Source organism: Haliaeetus leucocephalus, unplaced genomic scaffold (genome assembly GCF_000737465.1).
Source record: "Haliaeetus leucocephalus isolate CR32 unplaced genomic scaffold, Haliaeetus_leucocephalus-4.0 Scaffold1, whole genome shotgun sequence".
In the NCBI taxonomy this organism is placed as follows: Eukaryota; Metazoa; Chordata; class Aves; order Accipitriformes; family Accipitridae; genus Haliaeetus; species Haliaeetus leucocephalus.
The window spans coordinates 13148883-13168639 of NW_010972437.1; the positions used below are offsets into that span (position 1 = coordinate 13148883).

The 19757-nt window shown below is 38.7% G+C and overlaps 1 protein-coding gene across 1 annotated transcript in view; it reads left to right on the forward strand.

The window, feature by feature from the left end:
• The first annotated feature begins 4377 nt into the window (after nucleotides 1-4377).
• Nucleotides 4378-19757, forward strand: part of LRP2 (low density lipoprotein receptor-related protein 2) — a 134076-nt gene continuing 118696 nt past the window's right edge. Inside the window, exon 1 of the mRNA XM_010569474.1 lies at nucleotides 4378-4471. Coding sequence (XP_010567776.1) covers nucleotides 4378-4471 — 94 coding nt within the window. The remainder of the gene's footprint in view (nucleotides 4472-19757) is intronic.

The window sequence follows — 19757 nt, forward strand, 5'->3', positions numbered from 1 at the left end:
TCAGTGGCAGTCACCAAAATAGTGCATGGTTCCCACACACTGCTGCTTGTTCTAGGGCACAGTAATATAATTCCAGGTTGAAAGAGAGAAGTTGTAATGTGTCACTAACCAGGAGACCTTGAGGAAACTTCTCGCCACAGTGCCAGCTGCATTGTGCAATCCTGACTCTGTGATTTCTGTTCTGGCCCAATTCACATCTCCTCAGTTTAATGTTTCTCATGTTCATGTGGGCTGGGGATCCACCTTTGATCCAGTCTTCTGGAAATCTGTGCTGTAGTTATGAATATGCATTAGATGTTTGGGAACATCAATATCAACTAAGGCCCTCTTTTTCTTAGTTTGAGATTAGGTGGTTTTTGTTTGTTCTTTAAATCCTTGGAAAAAATACTTCCCTGGCAAATAACTGCCATTGTTTTAGATACTGTGAAATGTGATGTAGCTTATATCAGAAACTTGGTGAACTTAGGGCTGTTTTCTACTTTTCTCTTCCGTATGTTGTAGAGTTGAAATCAATACTGGTTCTCTGTACAAGATGCAGCTCAATTCTCTAAACCATGACCTTCCTATTTATGGAACTTCTGCTCACACTGCATGTATTCGGAAAGATTAGGTGGTGAAGTCCAAATATACCTTGCTACTGTGGACCCCCATGAAAACAACTAAGTCTGCTCTCCCTGAAGTCTGATGGCTTTGATGCAAACTGAATTGGGCCTTAGGTGAAGGAAATGCCTCAAGAGTAGTACCTCTAAAGAGACTCTCCTACCATTAATAGCCTGTTAAGAAAGAAAGGAAACCTTTAACACACATAAATATTGTTGCTTGATGTAAAACAGAGGTTCATTTAAAGAAATTGGACACTTTAAATTGTAGAACAGCAAAGATGGATGAAATCTGAAGAATTAACTGTTGCTGTTGGTTACTTATATTATTACCCAGGCAGAAAAACAGCGTCTTTAGTTTAGATTTGTATGACTTGTCCTTACCAGCATTCTCTCAAAAAATGAGCATGGCTACAGATAGCCTTGCTTTAGTATGATTAAACAAAAATAATAAAAAAGCTTGTCATGATAAAGGCATAGGTTTTAATGATGAAACTTAAATGTGAAATTGGAAACACATCTTGTAACATAAAATGTTTTCTTTGTGGAAAACCTGGGTTTATCCAAGGACAGACTGACCACAAGATTACTGAATGCCAGTGGCAATTACAGCTTTATTGGATAATGCCCTGGGCAGATCCTCAGCCTCTGTAAACTGTCCTAACCCTAAGAAGTTCAGAAGAGACAAATTTACAGGTGCAGATCTGACCCACTGTTTCTTTTAGTGATTTTTTTTTTTTTTTATTAGCCATCAGCTTTGTATCTTTATCTAGTCATACATCAACCCTGGTATTTCTATCTGTCTGTTAAGAGTTGGATGAGTTTGGGCACTAAATTAGAACTGAACCCTGATCAAAAATCAAGTCTTTTACTTTTTAACTTCCGTGCTTAGCATGCATCTTTAATGTGTAAGCAATGTGGTTGTTCATTCTAAATTACACGTTTACAGCTTTTCTGATCGCTTGCTTACAGCAAAAACCAGGCAAGCAAGCACATCCCAAACTGTATTTTGAATTAAAAGCAGAGTTCACTGAACAACTGCATAGCCTATGTTTTCTCTCTCTAACCTTTTAACAGATGTAGTCTGCATCTTCTTAAACCTGAAATATTCAACTAAAAATCCCTAGATCTAGTTCAGTCAGACAACAATCAGCTGACATTTTAGTCAACAGGAAGCTGAGAGGGAGAGGTGTGTTACACCGGCATGGGTGATTTTGGATGTAGTTATGGGAAAGCCTTGAGGTGTTTTGAATCTGATCTTGCAGCTCTAGTCTTGCTGAAGTCCCATTTGATGGTGTCGAGCGAGACAGGGTCCCTTTGGCTGGATGATGAGGTGCCACAGTAAAGTGAGAGGAGGAAATTTTAGATGAAGTAAATGGAGAACAGTATTGTCCTATGCTGGCTCCTTAGGGATTATCATTCTTCAGCATGAAGCATCTGGGCCAATCAGTTCATTTGTCTCTGAATGCAAATTTTGTCTTCTGAGTGCAAAGAATAATGTGTGGGGAGGACTTGACCCACTGTCTCAGCACAGGGCTTCCCCTCACGATCAGCAGCGTCTCCACCATTCCTGTCTGAGAATCCCTCTTGCCCACCACCCTGTGGGAAGTATAGATGTGTAGAAATGGTAATGGTGAACGGGGCAGGAGCACACCTTCTGGCTGCCAGCTGTGTGGGAGTGAAACATAGGTAGGTGCCTCCCAAAGCTTGTATCCAGGCCACCTCAAACCTACAGTGACGGAAGAGCGCACATAGCTCCCAATCACGGGTTGCAGCTCCCAAGCACTGTTTGCCCTTTCTGCGTGTTGCTGGGGTGTGAACTGCTTTAAACAATTCCCCTTCTAATTAACTACAGTCAGTCTGTGTGTTGGCTTTTCAGGCACCCATCTGTACAGAGTAGATCTGCTTGCTCCCCTCTGAGGATTCCTTCCTTCCCTCCTGGTCGGCGTTGTTGGAGGATTAAAGCAGCGGCGGCCCCATACACAAACGCAGCTGGTTCCGTTTGGTCAGCCTGAGCCTTGCTGTGAAACCACGACAAGAATTCCAGTAAGTTGGCAACACTGAAACACAAAGAAAACAACAATAGGAAAAGTCCTTCCGTGCAGAAAGGAATGTTTCAAGCACTGTTCTCCTACAGTGAAAGGAGAGAGGGTGGGAGGGAGGAGAGAGATTTGAAGAGGGCAGGTCCCTCCCCTCCCCCGGCAGCTCTGGATCTTGTGATGGAGAGATCTTATCCTCTCTTTGTGATTCAGAGGTGCCAGGAAGCTAATTGAATATTCTGATCTGCCCCCAGTGTTTCTTGTGGCTTGACCCCGGTGCTGTGTCGTACCACTACACCAAACAGCCCTGAACCTGCATAAATCACAACGTTGCAAAAGCCTATGCTCCACATCTTCTCCCCCTTCTCCCGCCCCCTTCCTATCCTGATAGATAGAAAACCTTTACGGAAAGGTTTAGGGGGATTAGCGTCCTACAGGACCTGGAGAAAAATCACTATCTGCTAATAAGCAACAATATGTTCCTCCACAACTTCTGCAAGAATAATGCAGGCACTCTACCCATTAATTTGAAATTACAGTCCATGGCAAAAAGAACAGTTAATGCTTTGAAATATTGCTTAAGTTCTGTTGCAGCATCAGCAAACACCCATTGCAGTATAATGAGCATAGCATGAAGCTAACGTAAACAATAGATGGAATTTATAAAGACGGTGTCATTAAAACTAATCTGACAAAGCCTCTTGCGAGACAAATAGACCCGTCTTTCTCCCATGGTATGTATGCACAGTAGTCATTGTTCACGTGTATGTGTGCACATACAGAGAAAGGAACAGCTTGGCATAACTAAATTTTTGACATTGAAGAATATTTCTGACTAATATAAAACAAAATAGTGATTTAACTTCACACACAGTTTATGTATGATAATTCTGATCCTACAAGCAAAGCCTCCAAAATGTTTGCACTTTTCCCAACACTGCATTCCAGCCTGAAGAATTAGGGTATCTTTATCTTTCTCCTGTGATACTAAGCACTGTTCTACCCTTGTTAGTAGGTAGATGATTCCTGAAATGACAGCAGTAAAACACAGGCAGACATTTCACGTGTGCTGCACACACTGTTGGAGAGTTAGAACCAGAGTAAGGTGTCTTCAGTTGGTATCAAGCATTCACAGGCAAAGCACTTTACCAAACTGATTTTATCTGCTAAGAAAGTGCAGAAATAAGTTTCATCCCTACAGTTTTCCTATTGCAATATTTATGTGAGGAATAATAACAACTTTATCCCCTGCATTGGGAAGTAGGTGTTGTGAAGTTTTTTCACGGTTGTCATAAATACTTTTCTTGTTTGGAGCATGCCTTTGGACCACTAAAACCTGGGAGATATTTCACTAGCAATCTGAAATTCCCCATATCTACTCAAAATACGCAGTGTGGCACCAATGGACTCTAAGCCTGCAAAGTGCAGGGATTTGGAAGCATCATGCCTATCCTGCAAATTGTGGAAGGAGGGGCAGAGGCAGCCTGTGGCTGCAGGGCCTGGAGCAGTGCCTGATTCCCTCATGCTGGTTCCGGGGCCGCCGGGTATAAAGAGCTTTATGCAATGTCTGGAGGGTGGGAGTTTATAGAAAACGCGATGTCTCAACAGGCGAACACGCCTTTCTCCTGCAACTAGCGGGATAAGAAAAAGACACCAGGCTCCTTGTGCTGCTGCTGTGCAGATCAGCACCCCGGAGTCGAGGAGCCAGCTTCTGAGGGAGCTGGAGCATCCCAGCTCAGATGGGACCTCGCCATCAGATGGATGGAAGAGCAGCAACTGCTTGCAAACTGCTCATATTATTCACTGCATGCATAATGCAGGGCAGTTGCCAAGGTAAGCACTATGCTCCAGCCTCTCTGGAATGGGACTTGCACCGCAAGGAGCACATCCCTGTCCTGGGGACTTCGATGAGAAAAAGACCAAAGTGCCTGAAAGTAGAGGGTTAACGGGAGCCGATTCAAGGAGTTCTTTCTAATAGCTAGGGGAGACGGTTGGCTCTTTCCCGGAGTCATTTGATGGAGTCGATTTCTGTTTGTGGAAAAGGAGGTAGCACCTTAAAAAACACCACAAACACCACCGGCTCTTTAGCTTCACTTCACCTTGGTTTTAAATTATCCCAGGATGTTTCTTCTGATTGTTTTTCTGGTTTGTACAAACTTTTTTTCTGGTTGTACAAGACAGCAACACACAAATGTTGCTAGATTTGGAGGGACAGCTCACACTTTGCAACTCCATGGTCTAACCTCACAGTTTTAGAGATTGCAAGTGTGCAGCTTTTCTTGTAGCGAGTACTGCTTACCGGCTGTGGATAAGGTAAAAAAGAAAAAAATCACCCCAGATTTTTTGCATTTTTTTCCTTGCGACCTTAGTGCACTTCTTGCCACTAGAACGTGGGTGGTTTTGCAGAGCAGAGTTCACCTGCATTCCAAGAGCAGGTCTGGTGGCCACTAAAATTGTACCTAGAGTTGTTTTTGAGAAGCGCACAGGCTGCGGCACTTGCACCAGACAGGTTGTGCTGGGGGGGGAGGGCGGGGGACAGAGGGTGTGCGTGGACAGGCTTGCGTACGTGTGGTATATGCAGTCGTTTACAGAGGGCTATAAGAAAGTAACAGATGCTTAGTCTGGAGGACAATAAGCTCCCCTCAGTCGGTCTCAGACGCAGATTTGAAGTTGAGAGAGGGAGAACTTTTTCTCTGGGCTTTGCTGTTGCTAGGCGACCTCCGGGAGCATGTGACGGGCAGAGCGGGCTGAGTGCCGCTCCTCTGGTACTAATCTGCCTGCTGGGGATGGAGTAGCCGTGTCTCCAGTCCTCCCTCCAGCCTGTGACTGCAGCCCATCTCTTCCCGTCTCCCCCTCTTCGCGCAGTTTAATTGCCCTGCAGTGAAAATTAAGCCTGTCGAGTTGGAGCAAGAGTGGCTGAAGTGCATTTCCTCGGCCCCATGTATTGACCCGGCAATCCTGCTGGTTGTGTGTCTGTGTATTACGTGTGCGTTCAAATTGTTAATCTGCTTTCTTTGCTCAACTCTTAGTTTAAGCTCCTTAGACAGAATCAAGTACGTAATTATACAGCAACTGCTGCTAGCAGCTCCCACTTACGAGCAGGGAAATAGCAGATAGCTAATGTGCAGCGGGAGACCTGCAAAAGCCCTAGCCGAGGAGGTCACACTGGGCAGAGTTAATCCTGTGCACTATTATTTTATATTGGGTAGAATGGAAGCTGCAGTGCTGATCTAAAAGTTTATTTCTTTGCTCTACAGCCACTTTTGACTGCTCAGGACGTGCCTGGTAAATGACATGACAGGATAAGCAGAGGGAACCTTTGAAGTAGCTAGTACCCATAGGCAGTGGAAGTACAGAAGTTTTTTTTACTTTGACGGTGTCCCCCGCCCCTTCAGAGTAGAGTAATTGTGCAAATGAAACAGTATAGTTTTAGTAACGGGTAACCGATACCAGTAAAATCTCTGGATAGCAATCTTGGCCACACTGCAATTATTATTGTGAAATATTTGGTATCCTTAAGTTCCAGCTCCTTGAATGTTGAGATCATGTCAGACTCTTGTTAAAACAAAACAAAACAAAAAACATTAAGAGAATCCTGAAAGCAATTCCAAGGCTCAGAAGGAAAATGGTGAAAATCATATTATCTTGCCTAGTGTTCAGTATTTGCAAAGGTATTTCCATGATGTTTCTGAAGGTTTTTGTTGGCAATACTTGAGTGTTCCCAGTATAAGCTGGATGTTTCCAGAAGTAGTTTCACCTGAGCACTTGCTCAAATGATAGTATCATGATTCTTCCTTGATTTATCTAATTCTGGATTTATTGGAATTAAACATACCACTTATAAACTGAATAAAAATACTGCCTCTTAACTGCCAGTAGTACAGGGCTTGGTTCTGCAACCTTTACTCTATAAGCCTTGTTGCCTGTGGGGTAACTGTTATCACAAAAAATTGCAGCTGGAATCTAAAAAACTACCTAAGTGAAGGTAGTGTCAAGAAGGAGCATCACGGGACTAACGTTAATGTTTGTTTTGAGGAATCTCAAAGTGCTTCATGCTCATAGTCATAAACTAGAGGCACTGGATGGATGTTGTACTCTCAGCAGTTTTGCAGAGGGCAAATGAGATCACTAGGGCAACTTCGCATTTGAACAATGAGTTCTTTAATGCTACTGCAAAGCATACCAGATCTACATACTCATGCAATATTTCACGTAGTGTCTGTTATCAGGCTCACCTTATCTAACATGGAAGGCCTGCTGTACTTTTTTTGATGAGGATTTAGTACCTGAGGGTGCTTGAATTTTTTTGTTCTTAATGGTTCAGCACCAGAGGAGCTGTTAGTTTAGTTTCTTTATAAAATCATTCATATATATATATAAAATCATATATAAATAATTCATAGAAACCTGCTTTTCTTTATAAAAAAGAGCGCTTCTTTCTAGACGCAAAGTATTAAGAACATTCTTCACAAATCTACAATAGTCAGTATTTTTGTAACCTATGTATTTCAGATCACTTAAATTTCCTACTTTTGGTGTCCCTTAAGTCCTGATGACCTACTTTCAACAGAGATGATGTAAATTTCCCAGAAAATAAATGTGTTATTAGTATTAAAAGAATATGAATTATTTAATAAATTACATTGGTATTGATTTTTGTCACCAATTCTGTTAAATTAGTGTGAGTTACAAAACAATGCCAGTATCATCTTTTTTCAGACTTGCATGTACTTACACTGAAATTCTGGCTTTGCTGCAATTTATTGTAAAGCACCACATTGCTATGTAAAGGCCAGGATTTCACTGTATTGTGTAGTTTACAATGTTTAAATTGCTGTTTGCCTCCCCTGTGGTGGATACTTCTGAGGATCTTTTTATTTCTTTAGCATGCTTCATGTATGGAATCAAAGATGAGAGATTTGCATTGCTGTGAATTATATAGCATCAGTGATTGCTTAGCCAGGTTGTATATTTTCCTTGAGATAATCATAATATTTGTGTAAACTTTCGAATTCTGGGAAATGCAGCTGGAAATGCAAACATCTCCATTAATGGTCTTTCTGTCTACATATATTCTATTTTTTTTTTTAATTTTTGGATTCTATATTGAGTTAAGAGGCCAGAAGATCACAGTTAGGTTGAGTTCTAGTATTTACTTTTTGCTTCTCTTCAATAACTCATAGCTTACTGACATTTTTTTAAGGTTTCTATTGTTGATTTCAAGATCAGAAGACTTTTAATTTAAAATATTTTTTTCTTTTTAGGAAAGCCCATTATTTGTTCCATATGTGTGTTGGCAAAATGTGGTTGTGCAGAAACTTTGCTGTAACACAGAAGCTAGTGCATCAAATTTGATTTACATCCTAAATCTCTGCAATGATAAATCACCAGCTTAAATGCATCCCAGGCCAATATGACTCAAGTTTGTTACCATTATAAGGTCTCTATTAATCTGAGAATGAAGGCTATTCTAAGAATGAATCTATGTGGTGTAATATCATATCTCAGAAATCACAACGAACATTTGCATGAAGTGAGGCCAGTAATGAATAGGTTCAATAGGACCGAGTAGAGAAATGCTACAGCAGCTCTTTCCAGAATGGCATGGAGAAACATGCTTTTCCATCGAGCATTGTAATAGTTCAATCTCCAAATTAATAATTGAGCATTTTTTAGACATTGCCTTCACTCAAACCTATTTAATCTGTCTGTAGGATGACGAATAGTGATGTTGCTGTAGGGGACAGGCCAGAGTCAGTATTCATATTCCCTTGTACACGTTTAAATGACAGAGAAGCCTGTCTGTAAGATTACGCCCCTGCCAAGACCTAGTGTTTGAAGACCTTGAGTGAGACTTTCCTTGGGGACTGAGGATTTGGGAGTAATGAGAAGGGAGAAAGGACGGCTGTCCTGGTTTCAGCTGGGATGTAGTTAACTGTCTTCCTAGTAGCTGGTACAGTGCTATGTTTTGAGTTCAGTATGTGAAGAATGTTGATAACACTGATGTTTTCAGTTGTTGCTCAGTAGTGTTTAGACTAGAGTCAAGGATTTTTCAGCTTCTCATGCCCAGCCAGGGCACCTGACCCAAACTGGCCAACAGGGTATTCCATACCATGGGACGTCCCATCTAGTTTAGGAACTGGGAAGGGGGGGGCAGGGGTTTTTGCCGCTCGGGGACTGGCTGGGTGTCGGTCGGCGGGTGGTGAGCAATTGCCCTGCGCATCATTTGTACATTCCAATCCTTTTATTACTACTGTTGGCATTTTATTAGTGTTATCATTATCATTATTAGTCTCTTCTTTTCTGTTCTATTAAATCGTTCTTATCTCAACCCAGGAGTTTTACTTCTTTTCCTGATTTTCTCCCCCATCCCACTGGATGGGGGGGAGTGAGTGAGTGGCTGCGTGGTGCTTAGTTGCTGGCTGGGGTTAAACCACGACAACGGCAAAGAAAATGAATATACCAGTGCAGTCCTGACGTACAATTTAATAGGTATTGTGCATGACCTGTGGGCTGCAGTGTTCATAATCCTGCACTAGTATAATTTTCTTGGTTTCTCTTGGAGGTGTACTCACACAAAATCAAAAGCAAAAATCCCACTGAGTGTCCATCTACCTGGCTCTGAACTAGTTTGTTTCCTGAGGGCTGACAATTTAAAAATACCTATCAGTGAAACACATCATAATCTCACATTTTAACTAATAAGTGGTATTTCTGTGCACTGACAGTCTTTTTTTTTTTTTTTTTGTATGGTTCTTTTTAATGAGTATCCCTCTCCTAGTACATCTCTTGAATTTTCTTAATAATTTACTCTTTTTCTGTATTCTGTTCAGCAAAGCATATCAGGAATTTGCAAAGTAATCAGCTAAAGCAAAGAATAGAACAAACCACAGAATTTTAGTTAAAAATTGAAAGCAGTAATTGGATGACACCTGGTTAGATTTATGTTCTATGCCAAACGCTAGAATTACAGTAAATAATTAAGCTGCAGGAGTCAAGACAAATAGAGACAGAGCATCTAAGCAGATTTCAACTAGGATAACTGCGTGATGTATGCGATGCTTCTATTTCCCTGTAAGACAACCCAAAACCTTCTTTCATATATTGAGCTGATTGGAAATTTGAGCAATGAAATCCTACTTTAATCCAGATTTACTTTCCATGTGTTTTGCAGGAAATGAGCAAAGATTCATTTGGGGGAAAGGTAGAATGCAATTTCATTAAAGCCTTTAAATTCTTTTCCTTTTGGGCTTCCTGGATTGACATGACATCAGTCACACTATTCGGAGCCTTTCCCTCTCCATGTGCCTTCTTGCACTGTTAGATTATTGCCAGATCAAAGCCCAATGGTGTTTTTTTTAAAATTCTCATTTAGCACTGAACCTGGAGGTTCTTCTGTCGATTTTTTTTTTTTTTTAAATCTGAATACTCTTATTTTTAATTGAGCGGTGACCAGGCACATTGTAGAGGTAGTTCATTTTATCTTTATGAATATTGGATCAAATGTCATTCAGTCTTCCTGCAATACTTAGTTTTAGATCTGAGAGCTTGTGAATACTCTTCAGATGATAGATAGACAAATATGTAACTTTGAATCACATTGTACTATCACTTTTTTAAGCAGGAGTTTATAATTGTTTATCCTCTTCTAGAGGTCTGCTTAAAAAGTGCTGGAACCGTATAGCAATTGGATGTTTCAAAGGAAATTACACTTTCTAGGAGGTGTCGTTGTTGAAAAACATTAAAGGTCCCTTCTAATTAATGATCTGCAGGTTGACATCTATTTAAAGAGAAGTTGATGGTTTTATTCTACTGTGGCTAATTAGCGATGATAATCAGATAATTTGTCAGCTTTTTAATAGCTTACACTGAATGTGGCAAATAAAGGACAGAGTTGTTTTTCAGATTATTTAAAACTAAAGTGTTTCTTTATAGAATTTGATAATTATGCTTTATTCTTAAAGATACCTTGAGCTGTTTCTAGGTTAAGGAATAAAGGTTTCCTCTGAGTCAACCCAGTGGAACTCCATTAATTTCAAAGAAATTATCCCTGAGTTGCAGTGATCCAAGAGACAGAAAATAGGATTCAGTGAAGAGTAAACATCTCTTAATAGCTTATTATTGTTTGAGATACATTTTGAAGTCCAATTTCTTGTGTTAATGTTCATTTTATTAACTGCTTTTTGCTTCCTTAACTCAGCACACTTTTAGAACAATTTAAGAAAATAAAGTTTAATGAGTAAGCATAGAAATGTTTAATGGAATGGATAGCCTTTAGCGGATTCCATAAGCTTTTACTGTTGGTTTCAAGGCTTTTAATGTTTTCTTTGTTTTGCAATGCTTAAAGTGGATTAGAGATCTAAGGATCACTGTTACAAGTTTTGTTTTGGATTAATGAAATGACATAGAAGAGTTGACTGAAATTGTTCTACTTTTATGACCTGTTCTATTTTATGCTTTTAACATTAATAAGTTGCCTTTGTTTTACAATCAAGAAGCCATATCTTCAGCAAAAGGGCACTGTTTACAGCAGCAGTGTGTCTGCCCAATTATTTTCTTGCACAAGCAGGTCATGATACTACACCCTGCTGAGTCGAGTCGAAGAATGGGGGTCCATTCCAATAGGGACTCCCTTTGATGGGGATTGCAGGCTCATGCTTTTGTGGAACAAGAAGGATGGGGGTTTTAGTTGTGTTATGTGCTATTGCTTAAAAAAAAAAAAAAAAAAAGCATAGTCCACAAGATATCCCAGGAACTGATACATTCACTCAAATATTTAGAATCCAGGTAATGATTTTCATCTTCAGAAACCATTGTGCACATTGTCAACTCTGATAAATATACCACAGAGAGTTTAGTTTAGTTTGAGGAAGTAGAAGGCCTGAAGAACTGGAGTACATACATGTATCTAATCCTCCCCAGGTTTGCCCAGAAGAAGGAAGTTTACTCTGTGAAGTTCACATCATTCAACACCGGTGGGAGACCCCATTTAGATCTGATCAAGCCCTCGTCATAGCTTGTCATCTAAGGGTACAGTTTCATGAGAAGTGATGAGCCAACTGAATGGTTAACTCCTGCTGGAAGCAGGAGGCCCCACTCTCCTTCCCTCTCTCCTCCAATGTCCCATTCCCATGTTGCTGCTAGCCTTGAGTTCTTGCTGCTTGCTTTGTGCTAGCACCACTGTTCATTGGACCTCTCTGTGAGCTGCTTTCACTTACAAACCTGGAGGAAAACTAAACCAGACCTAGGGAATTAAGTGGTTTCCTGGTGGTGTAGTGATTTAGAGCAGCATGCAAGAAAGGTCTGGTAGTTAGTGGAGTTTGGAAAAGAAAGTGAACCTTGGCATCAAGTAGGAGAAGGAGAGGAGTTGGAAAGAGGGAGAGAAAGAGACACCCCTTTATCCTATGGCAACTCAGTGGGTTGGCTCAGCTGGCCATGCAACCACTGCCTGATGCTACTGTTAAGAACATACAGGAAATGATTGGCTAGCATGCTAGTTATAGGAGTGGTCCATCAGGGCTATAGTGAATCAGTGTTAGCACTGCGGGAAACCCTTTTGTAAAGTTGCCTAGTGTAAACAGATGGCTTGACTTGAATGGGACTGCTCACGTGTTCACTTTTGAGCAGGATTGTAGGGCTGTTCTCAACCTGCAATGCAATAAATGAGTTGGACAATAACCAAGCACATGCTGCTGCAGTTTTTGTTGGCCTTCTAGCTGTGTTAATAAAAATGACTTTTACTACTGTGAAGTCTAATAGGTTTTTAAACCATTTCATGTGAAATAAATGAGCTCCAGTTTGTGTCTGAAATGAGTGACAAAGTTTGTGGTGTCTTCTGTATGAATATATGAGCTGTTTTTATTAGCTTGGAAATTTTTACTTTTCTGTATGAAGTCAGCCACAGAATGCACTTTAAGGCCTCACTGAAAATGAATTTTTGTTCCTAGTATTCTGTAAATGTAACAAAGTACTAAAATTCCTTTTGTTACCTCTGCAGTACATGAAAGATATTTAGTGGAGTAATTAAACTGCATCTACTTCAGTTGTTAATCTGAGTCTTGACAAATTTCTGTTGGCTGAACCAATAGGAAATCTGAATAGAGCCTCAGACATACCTTGGTTGTGGCCTGCCTTTTTGCTCAGGCACGCTGGCCATCTGCTTCACTGGGAGCTCTGCCTGAGTAAAGAGGGCAACAATGACAATCAGGCTTCTTTGGCACATGCAGAAGTGATATCCTGTCATGGAATTTGTGTTCTAACTGTATGCAATTGAAAAAAAAAGACAATTTAACAGGGAAATGCAAAACCGCTGTTATTACTAGCTTTTATTAGTTTTGCAGTTTTTAACTTTATTAAGCCTGCCACAGAATGTGTTATAAAAGGATTGTCTTGCAGTGAAAATATAAAAAATAATAAAAATTTAAAGCTGAACTTTAAATCCTTTAGAAATTGGGTATCTCTTGGATTTGTTTGAGGAAAACAGAAAATAAAAGACAGATCATTAAATTCAATAAAATAATGAGTAGCAAAATTTAAGCTCCAGCCTTGATGAAGTACTTTATCCATACTAAGACTTTATCACCTATTAGGTAACAGAAACTATTCCTCCCTGGTTTTTGTTTGGTTTCCTAAAGAAAAGATGCTTTAACAATTGAGTGCCTTTTTTTTTTTTTTTTTAAGATGTGCAATACTTTTTAACTTGTTGGCCTATTTAACTTTTTCTATTGGGGTCAAGAATTCTCAGAGACTTAAATCCCAAGAAATTTCATAAGGTAGTAGAGAGAGAAACAGACCCAAATTATCACCCCATTAAGAGAAAATCTTGGTCAGTAAACATTCCCTATGGTGATACTGACTCTTTGGCCAGAAATATACCAGGTGTGGTTGCAATCTTCTTCCTCGCACGCATTTTGAAAGACCGATGGAAACTATTGCTATGAGGAGGAGATTATGATTTAAAGGTTGCAAGTCTGTAGGCAAATGCCTGCAGTTTTGTGAGCAACGTTATTTATATGTTGTGTGCTACCGCTGTGAAAGTTGGGAGACAACATGTGCCTTTCCTGTGGTTGTATGCTTGCTTCCGGATGTAAGTTTGTAGTATGCAGTACTTGTATGCTCTTGTGTTTCCAAGGATGCAGCAAGTGTAGGGCTTATCCAGCCACAGAAGCTAGAGCAGGAGACCTTTTTTCCCTCCTCTTCACCACTGTACCTGGAATGCTGCTTAGAGTAGCTAGCTAATGTAATTTAAAGAATTACTTAAAATACTATGCCTAGCAGCCACCAATGAAGGGGAGTAGCAGCAGAATCAAGCATCCTTAAAAAATCCAAACGGGTGAGTAAATCTGACAGTTGTAGAGTTTGGCTGGTTAGGGGACATTTAAGTAAAATGCTTCCATTGGGACTGACAGGAAGGGTAATGTTTCAGTGGGAGATGATATTTCTTGTATTTATCCTCTTTTGATGAATTCAAGGACTTTGTCTTTTTAATTTGACAAACTCATTAGTATTACTATTTGGGTGAAAGGATTTTTTTAAATTATTTTTTAACCTGAAAACTATAGAGAAAGTATATCACATTTAAAAATGAAATAGCTAAAGGTTGATTTAATTCTTATTGTTCATTTTCAGGTCTTTTAAGATAAAGTTGCATTTTGCGTGAGCATATTGGACAACATTGTTTCAGTTCAGATGATCCCTCCTTTACTCAGGCCTGCCTTAGCAAGTGGAATTTCCTTTTCAAGAAGGTTGATAAGGAGTGACCAGCCATAGCTATTAGCTGCTAGCTGAAATTGAGTTGCTACTGAATAAGGGAGAAACGTGATGAGTGTCAATGCATCGAAAGAAATACATATAGTTCCTAATGTCACGGGCAGCAGTAAGTAGCATTAGAATGTCTATCTAGGCACACTAGATGCTTGTAGCATATGATCTATCTATTCTGTACTGAGACTTAAGTTTTTCTGCTTTTCTGAAAATGTTCTCATATGTTTAGTTTGCAACAAGTAACAGTCACTATTTTTGAAGTGCAGAATGATGACTAAGTACTCTGTGAAGCTTTGGGACATAGCTTGTCTTTTTTATCTAGAGTCCCACTAGTTATGATGGCGCTACCCAAGTAGCGAAGAATTTTGTTATAGATATGAGTTCTGTAGTGGGAAGAGAGAAATACCTTTCGCTTTATGTGCTTACTGTGTTTATTATCTGTAAGGGAAAGTGGTTTATTTTTTGCATGACAAATTTCATTTTTCTTTTAATAATTTGTGATATAATATTCCAGTATGGTTTATGATTTGGCAAAGTGTTATATGTTGTATAGCAATTTTCAATCTAGCACTAATACATAAAAGAAATATAAAAAAATTACACAATTTCACTGTCACAAGCTGGATTGGAAGGGTCTTACTGAGGCTGATTCCTAGTGCTACAATGACTCATCAGCTTTCAGGAGAGCATGACTGAATTGAATGCAGCCCACCATCTCAGCATGGGGTCTAATTTTGAGAACAAACAGCACATTGGCTGGAAAACGTATTTAAAAAACAGTACAGCTCTCAAAATGAGAATAGCTTCCTGAGAAGGTTGTTTTATGATCTGCTATTGCATCTATTGGACTTTCTCAGTGGTATGTACTGTGCATGTTCTCTCTAAGTTGTTTAAGCACTTTTTTTTTTCCTTTTCTTTTTTCATTTTCCACACACTGTGTAGTTGTAAATACTTTCTAGTCTTGAAGACTTTCCTCGTTTGGTCATATTCCCCCCCCACTCTGTTACCCAATTGTTATTCTACAGCAGCCTTGGGGCCATTAGCAAGGTTCATTCTTATGAAAATGCTTGGGATGCTTCCTTCTGTGAGTAACTGGGGGTGTCTTTATTTCTACTGTGTTTGCTTGTTCTTCTTCCTCTTTATGTCATTTGGTCAATTAGAACAGATTTTTGCATATTCAGTGTGCCATTCATGAAAAAGAAGCTTCTGGGATTTCAGAGAGCTCAGACGTGTATGCTTTCCTAGAGATCCACAGTGCTTGCTTCCCTTACCCAGCTAATGCAATCACAATTGATTTATTAGGATTAAGACACCTAATGCCAAGACAACTGGTTGAGGTTATCCAATTTAGTGCAGAACATGTTCTATACATGTAATGTGTCTGAAATACATTTTTATGTGTGAAAGCTAATCTTTCAGTATTGCAAATACTGGTTCTCTTGAATTTGGCCATACAGATAATAACTTTACTAAATTATGTAAGAAAGGAGTACAAATTGTTTTTATTCATCTCACCTTGGAAAATGCTTTAGATAAAGTTGGGGTTAAAGAAAGTGTCCAACAAAAATTAATGGCTGATTCTCAGTTATCACTGAAGTATGAGAAGTTTAACAGTGATTTAAATGGAAGGAACCTGGTCTGTTCAATATAAGGAACATTTACTTTTATCAATAGAAAGGAGTATCACCTCCTGTCTATTAGAATTAGCCCTTGCTTAAAAGGATTATTTCTTATGCCTGCCTTGTTATAGGACTAAAAAGATAGTAAGAGTTTATTTTTTGCTTTTTAAAAAGTGAGTTGAAGCAAGATTTTAAAGGAACTTAATTTTGATTAATTTGCTCATAGTACTGTATGATGGTAAAGACATATAGTTTGGATATGTGCTGTTTGTAAGCATGTGTGATAAATAAACTGTCATGATTTTACATTTAAGAAGTTTTTTTTTTTACATTTGGAATCAGTGTGAATAATTTTAAAATATTGTATATCAATTTTACTTGCTTTTTCCAGAATGGCTAGTTTTAAAGTGATAATCTGGAAACCATAGTTATTTTGTTCTGAATACCAGAGCTTTAAGAAAAAAAAAATTTAAAATTGTGAGTTTTTTCTAAAAAGTCCATATGTGGTTTATCAGAAAATTAGGAGCTTGTTCTCTTTATTATTAGTTCAGGCTTATACTTGAGAAAAATAAAATTGCATAATTTGTTAAAAATTAATTTATAAACTGTTTCTATTTTTATCAGGCTGTTTGCATTCATTGCTTTTTCAATTAATAAAGCTAAAGTAAGGTAGAGAGGATGAGGATTATGAATATCTTTAATGTTGCTAGGAGGCATTTACAGTGTCATTCCTTTGAACTTGATGTCTGCAGGAGACTTGAACCCTTTTTTCTTTGCAGGAAAGCTTTCCTGCTTAGTTTCAGTAGATTAAAATCCTGAATTTCTTTAATTCTTGGATTTATGTTGAGGCATTAGCAGAAATGAATCTATAGTCCTTTTATAACTGTATTAACTGAAAAAAAACCCAGTTTAACATAGAATACACTAATTTTAAGTATTTTTAAAAAAGATTTTGCATGTGAGCATTATTAAAATGAGATTTGATGCTTTAGTTTTACGTATGGTTTTAGTTGACAAGTGTCTGTATGTGCAAAAGCATGCAGACACAAAGTACAGAATATAACGTAGATTTTGCTGTCTCCAGACTTTTTTTTTTACTACTTGGCAAGTGATTTTGAAAGGGAAATCATAAAAATCTGTGGGTGCTGCAGTGAAACATGGTATTTTTAAGTCCATACTGAAAGACAAAATTTTCACTTTTGTTCTTGAATTTTAAGGTGCTTTTTATTAAAAATCGGTGAGTAAAAATTGTAGGTATTGGGTTCTGCTCTGACAGGCAAGATCCGTTTATTACAGCTTCTGACACCCATCATTCCACTGAACTCAGAATGTGGTTCACTCAAAATTTCCTCTCCTGTGAGTATGGAATATCTAGTTTATTCATCTGAGATGGAAATAGACTGCATATCCAGGTAGGCTTACAGAAACAAACAAATGAGCAAAGATTAAACTTAAGTTTCTCTTCTGTTTGCATTTCTCTCACCCTCCTGTTATTAGTTCTATTTATAATCCAATAATATAAAGTTCTACATGTGAGTGGATTTTTAGGCAGAAGGGCTAGAAGTATAATTTTCTGCTGTTTGGTGGAGGGAAAGCTATTTTATTATTGGCATCAATGGGTTTCTACTAATTTTTGAGGAAGCTGCGCAGCTGGGACTGGGGAGCCAAATCTCTTAGTCCAGTTAGTGTCAGTGGAGAACTGGATCTGTTGCTTCAAGTTTAGTCCTTTATCATTTCCACATTTGCCCTGTAAAATAATCTGGAATAGTCTGTATGATTTGTGTACCAGAAAGTTTTCTAAAATGTCTGCATCTTTGCTTAGGGGCTAGGGAGTGCTAATAAAAAAATCAAATTAAAGAAACAAAGTACTTCCGCACATGCATCACATGATGTTGGCATTCAGAAGAATAAATGGACTCAAAACCAGAGTAGACAACTTTTGTGAAGAGTAGTGCATTTATCCCTGTTAAACACACCAGAGTTAAAGATGGAGTCTCTGGCTAGGAATCCTTCCAACACCAATTGGTAGAAGGTTGGATGCCCCTCCATAGGAAGGTTCAAGGTCTATGTGCCTTGTTTCTTGTGCTAATAAATATACCAGCAAAACTGAGTGTGCCTCTCATGTACTGTGACTTCCTGGAGTACCACTGGAGAAACTGTAGAATATGAATATGCGTTGGTGAAGGGAAGAACAGCACCATTTGGCCTTTGCTGTTGACACTGGGGCACCCAGGTGAGTTCAAGTGTGTATCATCTTTATGTTACAAAATATCTAGGGTATGACCCTTCTTTTTGTTAAGTGTTTGTACAGTGCAAGGCACAAAAAGTCCTTGATCAGCTACTGAGTCTGTAGATGCTATTTTAGTAATAACAATCTTGTTATAATATGTAATTGGATGATAATTCAGTAATAGAAATCCTATACTTCCCTATTAACATCGTAACTCTGTCTCTCTGGCACTGCAGCTCTTCTGCTTCAGATTGTCCCTTGACTAGTCCCCTGTCCACCTATTAATCTGCATACAGAGATCTTGCAGTCACGTGAAGTGGGTGCAGACTCACATTTGTACTGTCTTTTTGTCGATATTGTCAGTTAAAAATATTTCTCTAATACAATCTAGTTAGAGACATGTAGGTACAAAAGACGTTCTGTGTTGCAAGGTCTCGAACACGGAAGATAAATCTTGTACTGCTTTCTGGAATACCTGTTAATGCTTGTGTGGTCTGTGTTTTTTTAACCTGAATAGTTTGTATTAAATATAGTGGAGTTTGCAGAGTGTAGAAAGACTGAAAGTTAAATATTGTCTCAATGTATATGAAATTTAACATAATTTTATCTGACTTTATATTTTAAATAATCTTTGTTCATTTGCCTATTATAATTGCTAGCAGACTACTACTTTTCATTATCACAGGGCGTTTTACAATAATAAGCAAAGGTTTTTCCTGGACTGTGGATTTTATTTCTTTCTTCATTAGTGTGGGGGAATAGAGATGGAATTTCCAGAGGTTCGGCTTCCCCTTCCTGAGCATTCCAAAACCTCAGGCTGTTTGACATGTAATTAAGCTAGGCAAAAATCTGACATCAAAGTGTATGGCAGGTGATTCTTCTACCTGCAAGGCCACTGGAATAGACTGTTCTGTTTGGGGGCTGAATGGGAACAAAGAGCACCCTTTGTTGGAAGGCAGAAAGGGAGAAAAGGGAGCTTGTCACTTATTTTTCTTTTTGTAAAATTTATTTGGAAGAGGCTTGTAATGTACGGTTTGTTTGTGCTTATTTGTTGAAAAACTGCAGATATATTAAAGGTGGAACTGTTCGGTTGAAAAAATACTGCCTTGGAGAATGTTATTCTTTTAAATACAAAAAATCTGTTGAGAGAGATGATTCCTGAAGTGTAAAGTAATTGCAGCAGCGTCAGATTCATTTTTGAGTGGACAGTTTGAGAGTGGTACAATCTACCCTGGGCTTAATACATTCTTCATTATTTTAAATCTTTAATTTAAGCTTAATTGTTAAAGAGGTGTTAGCAGTTCTCAAATGTATTGTGAGCACCAGGAAGAAAGAACGAATGAGGGATTTTGGCCTATTCTGTATAGTCAGAATAGACAGTCATGGTGCCCTTTAATCTGTGGATGATGAATGTAATTAAAAAGATTTGTAGTCAAAGTTAAAAGTTTGAGGGACTTCAAGGTTGAATGGGCAGGTAGAAAATGTATGAAAAGAATTACAAAAGACT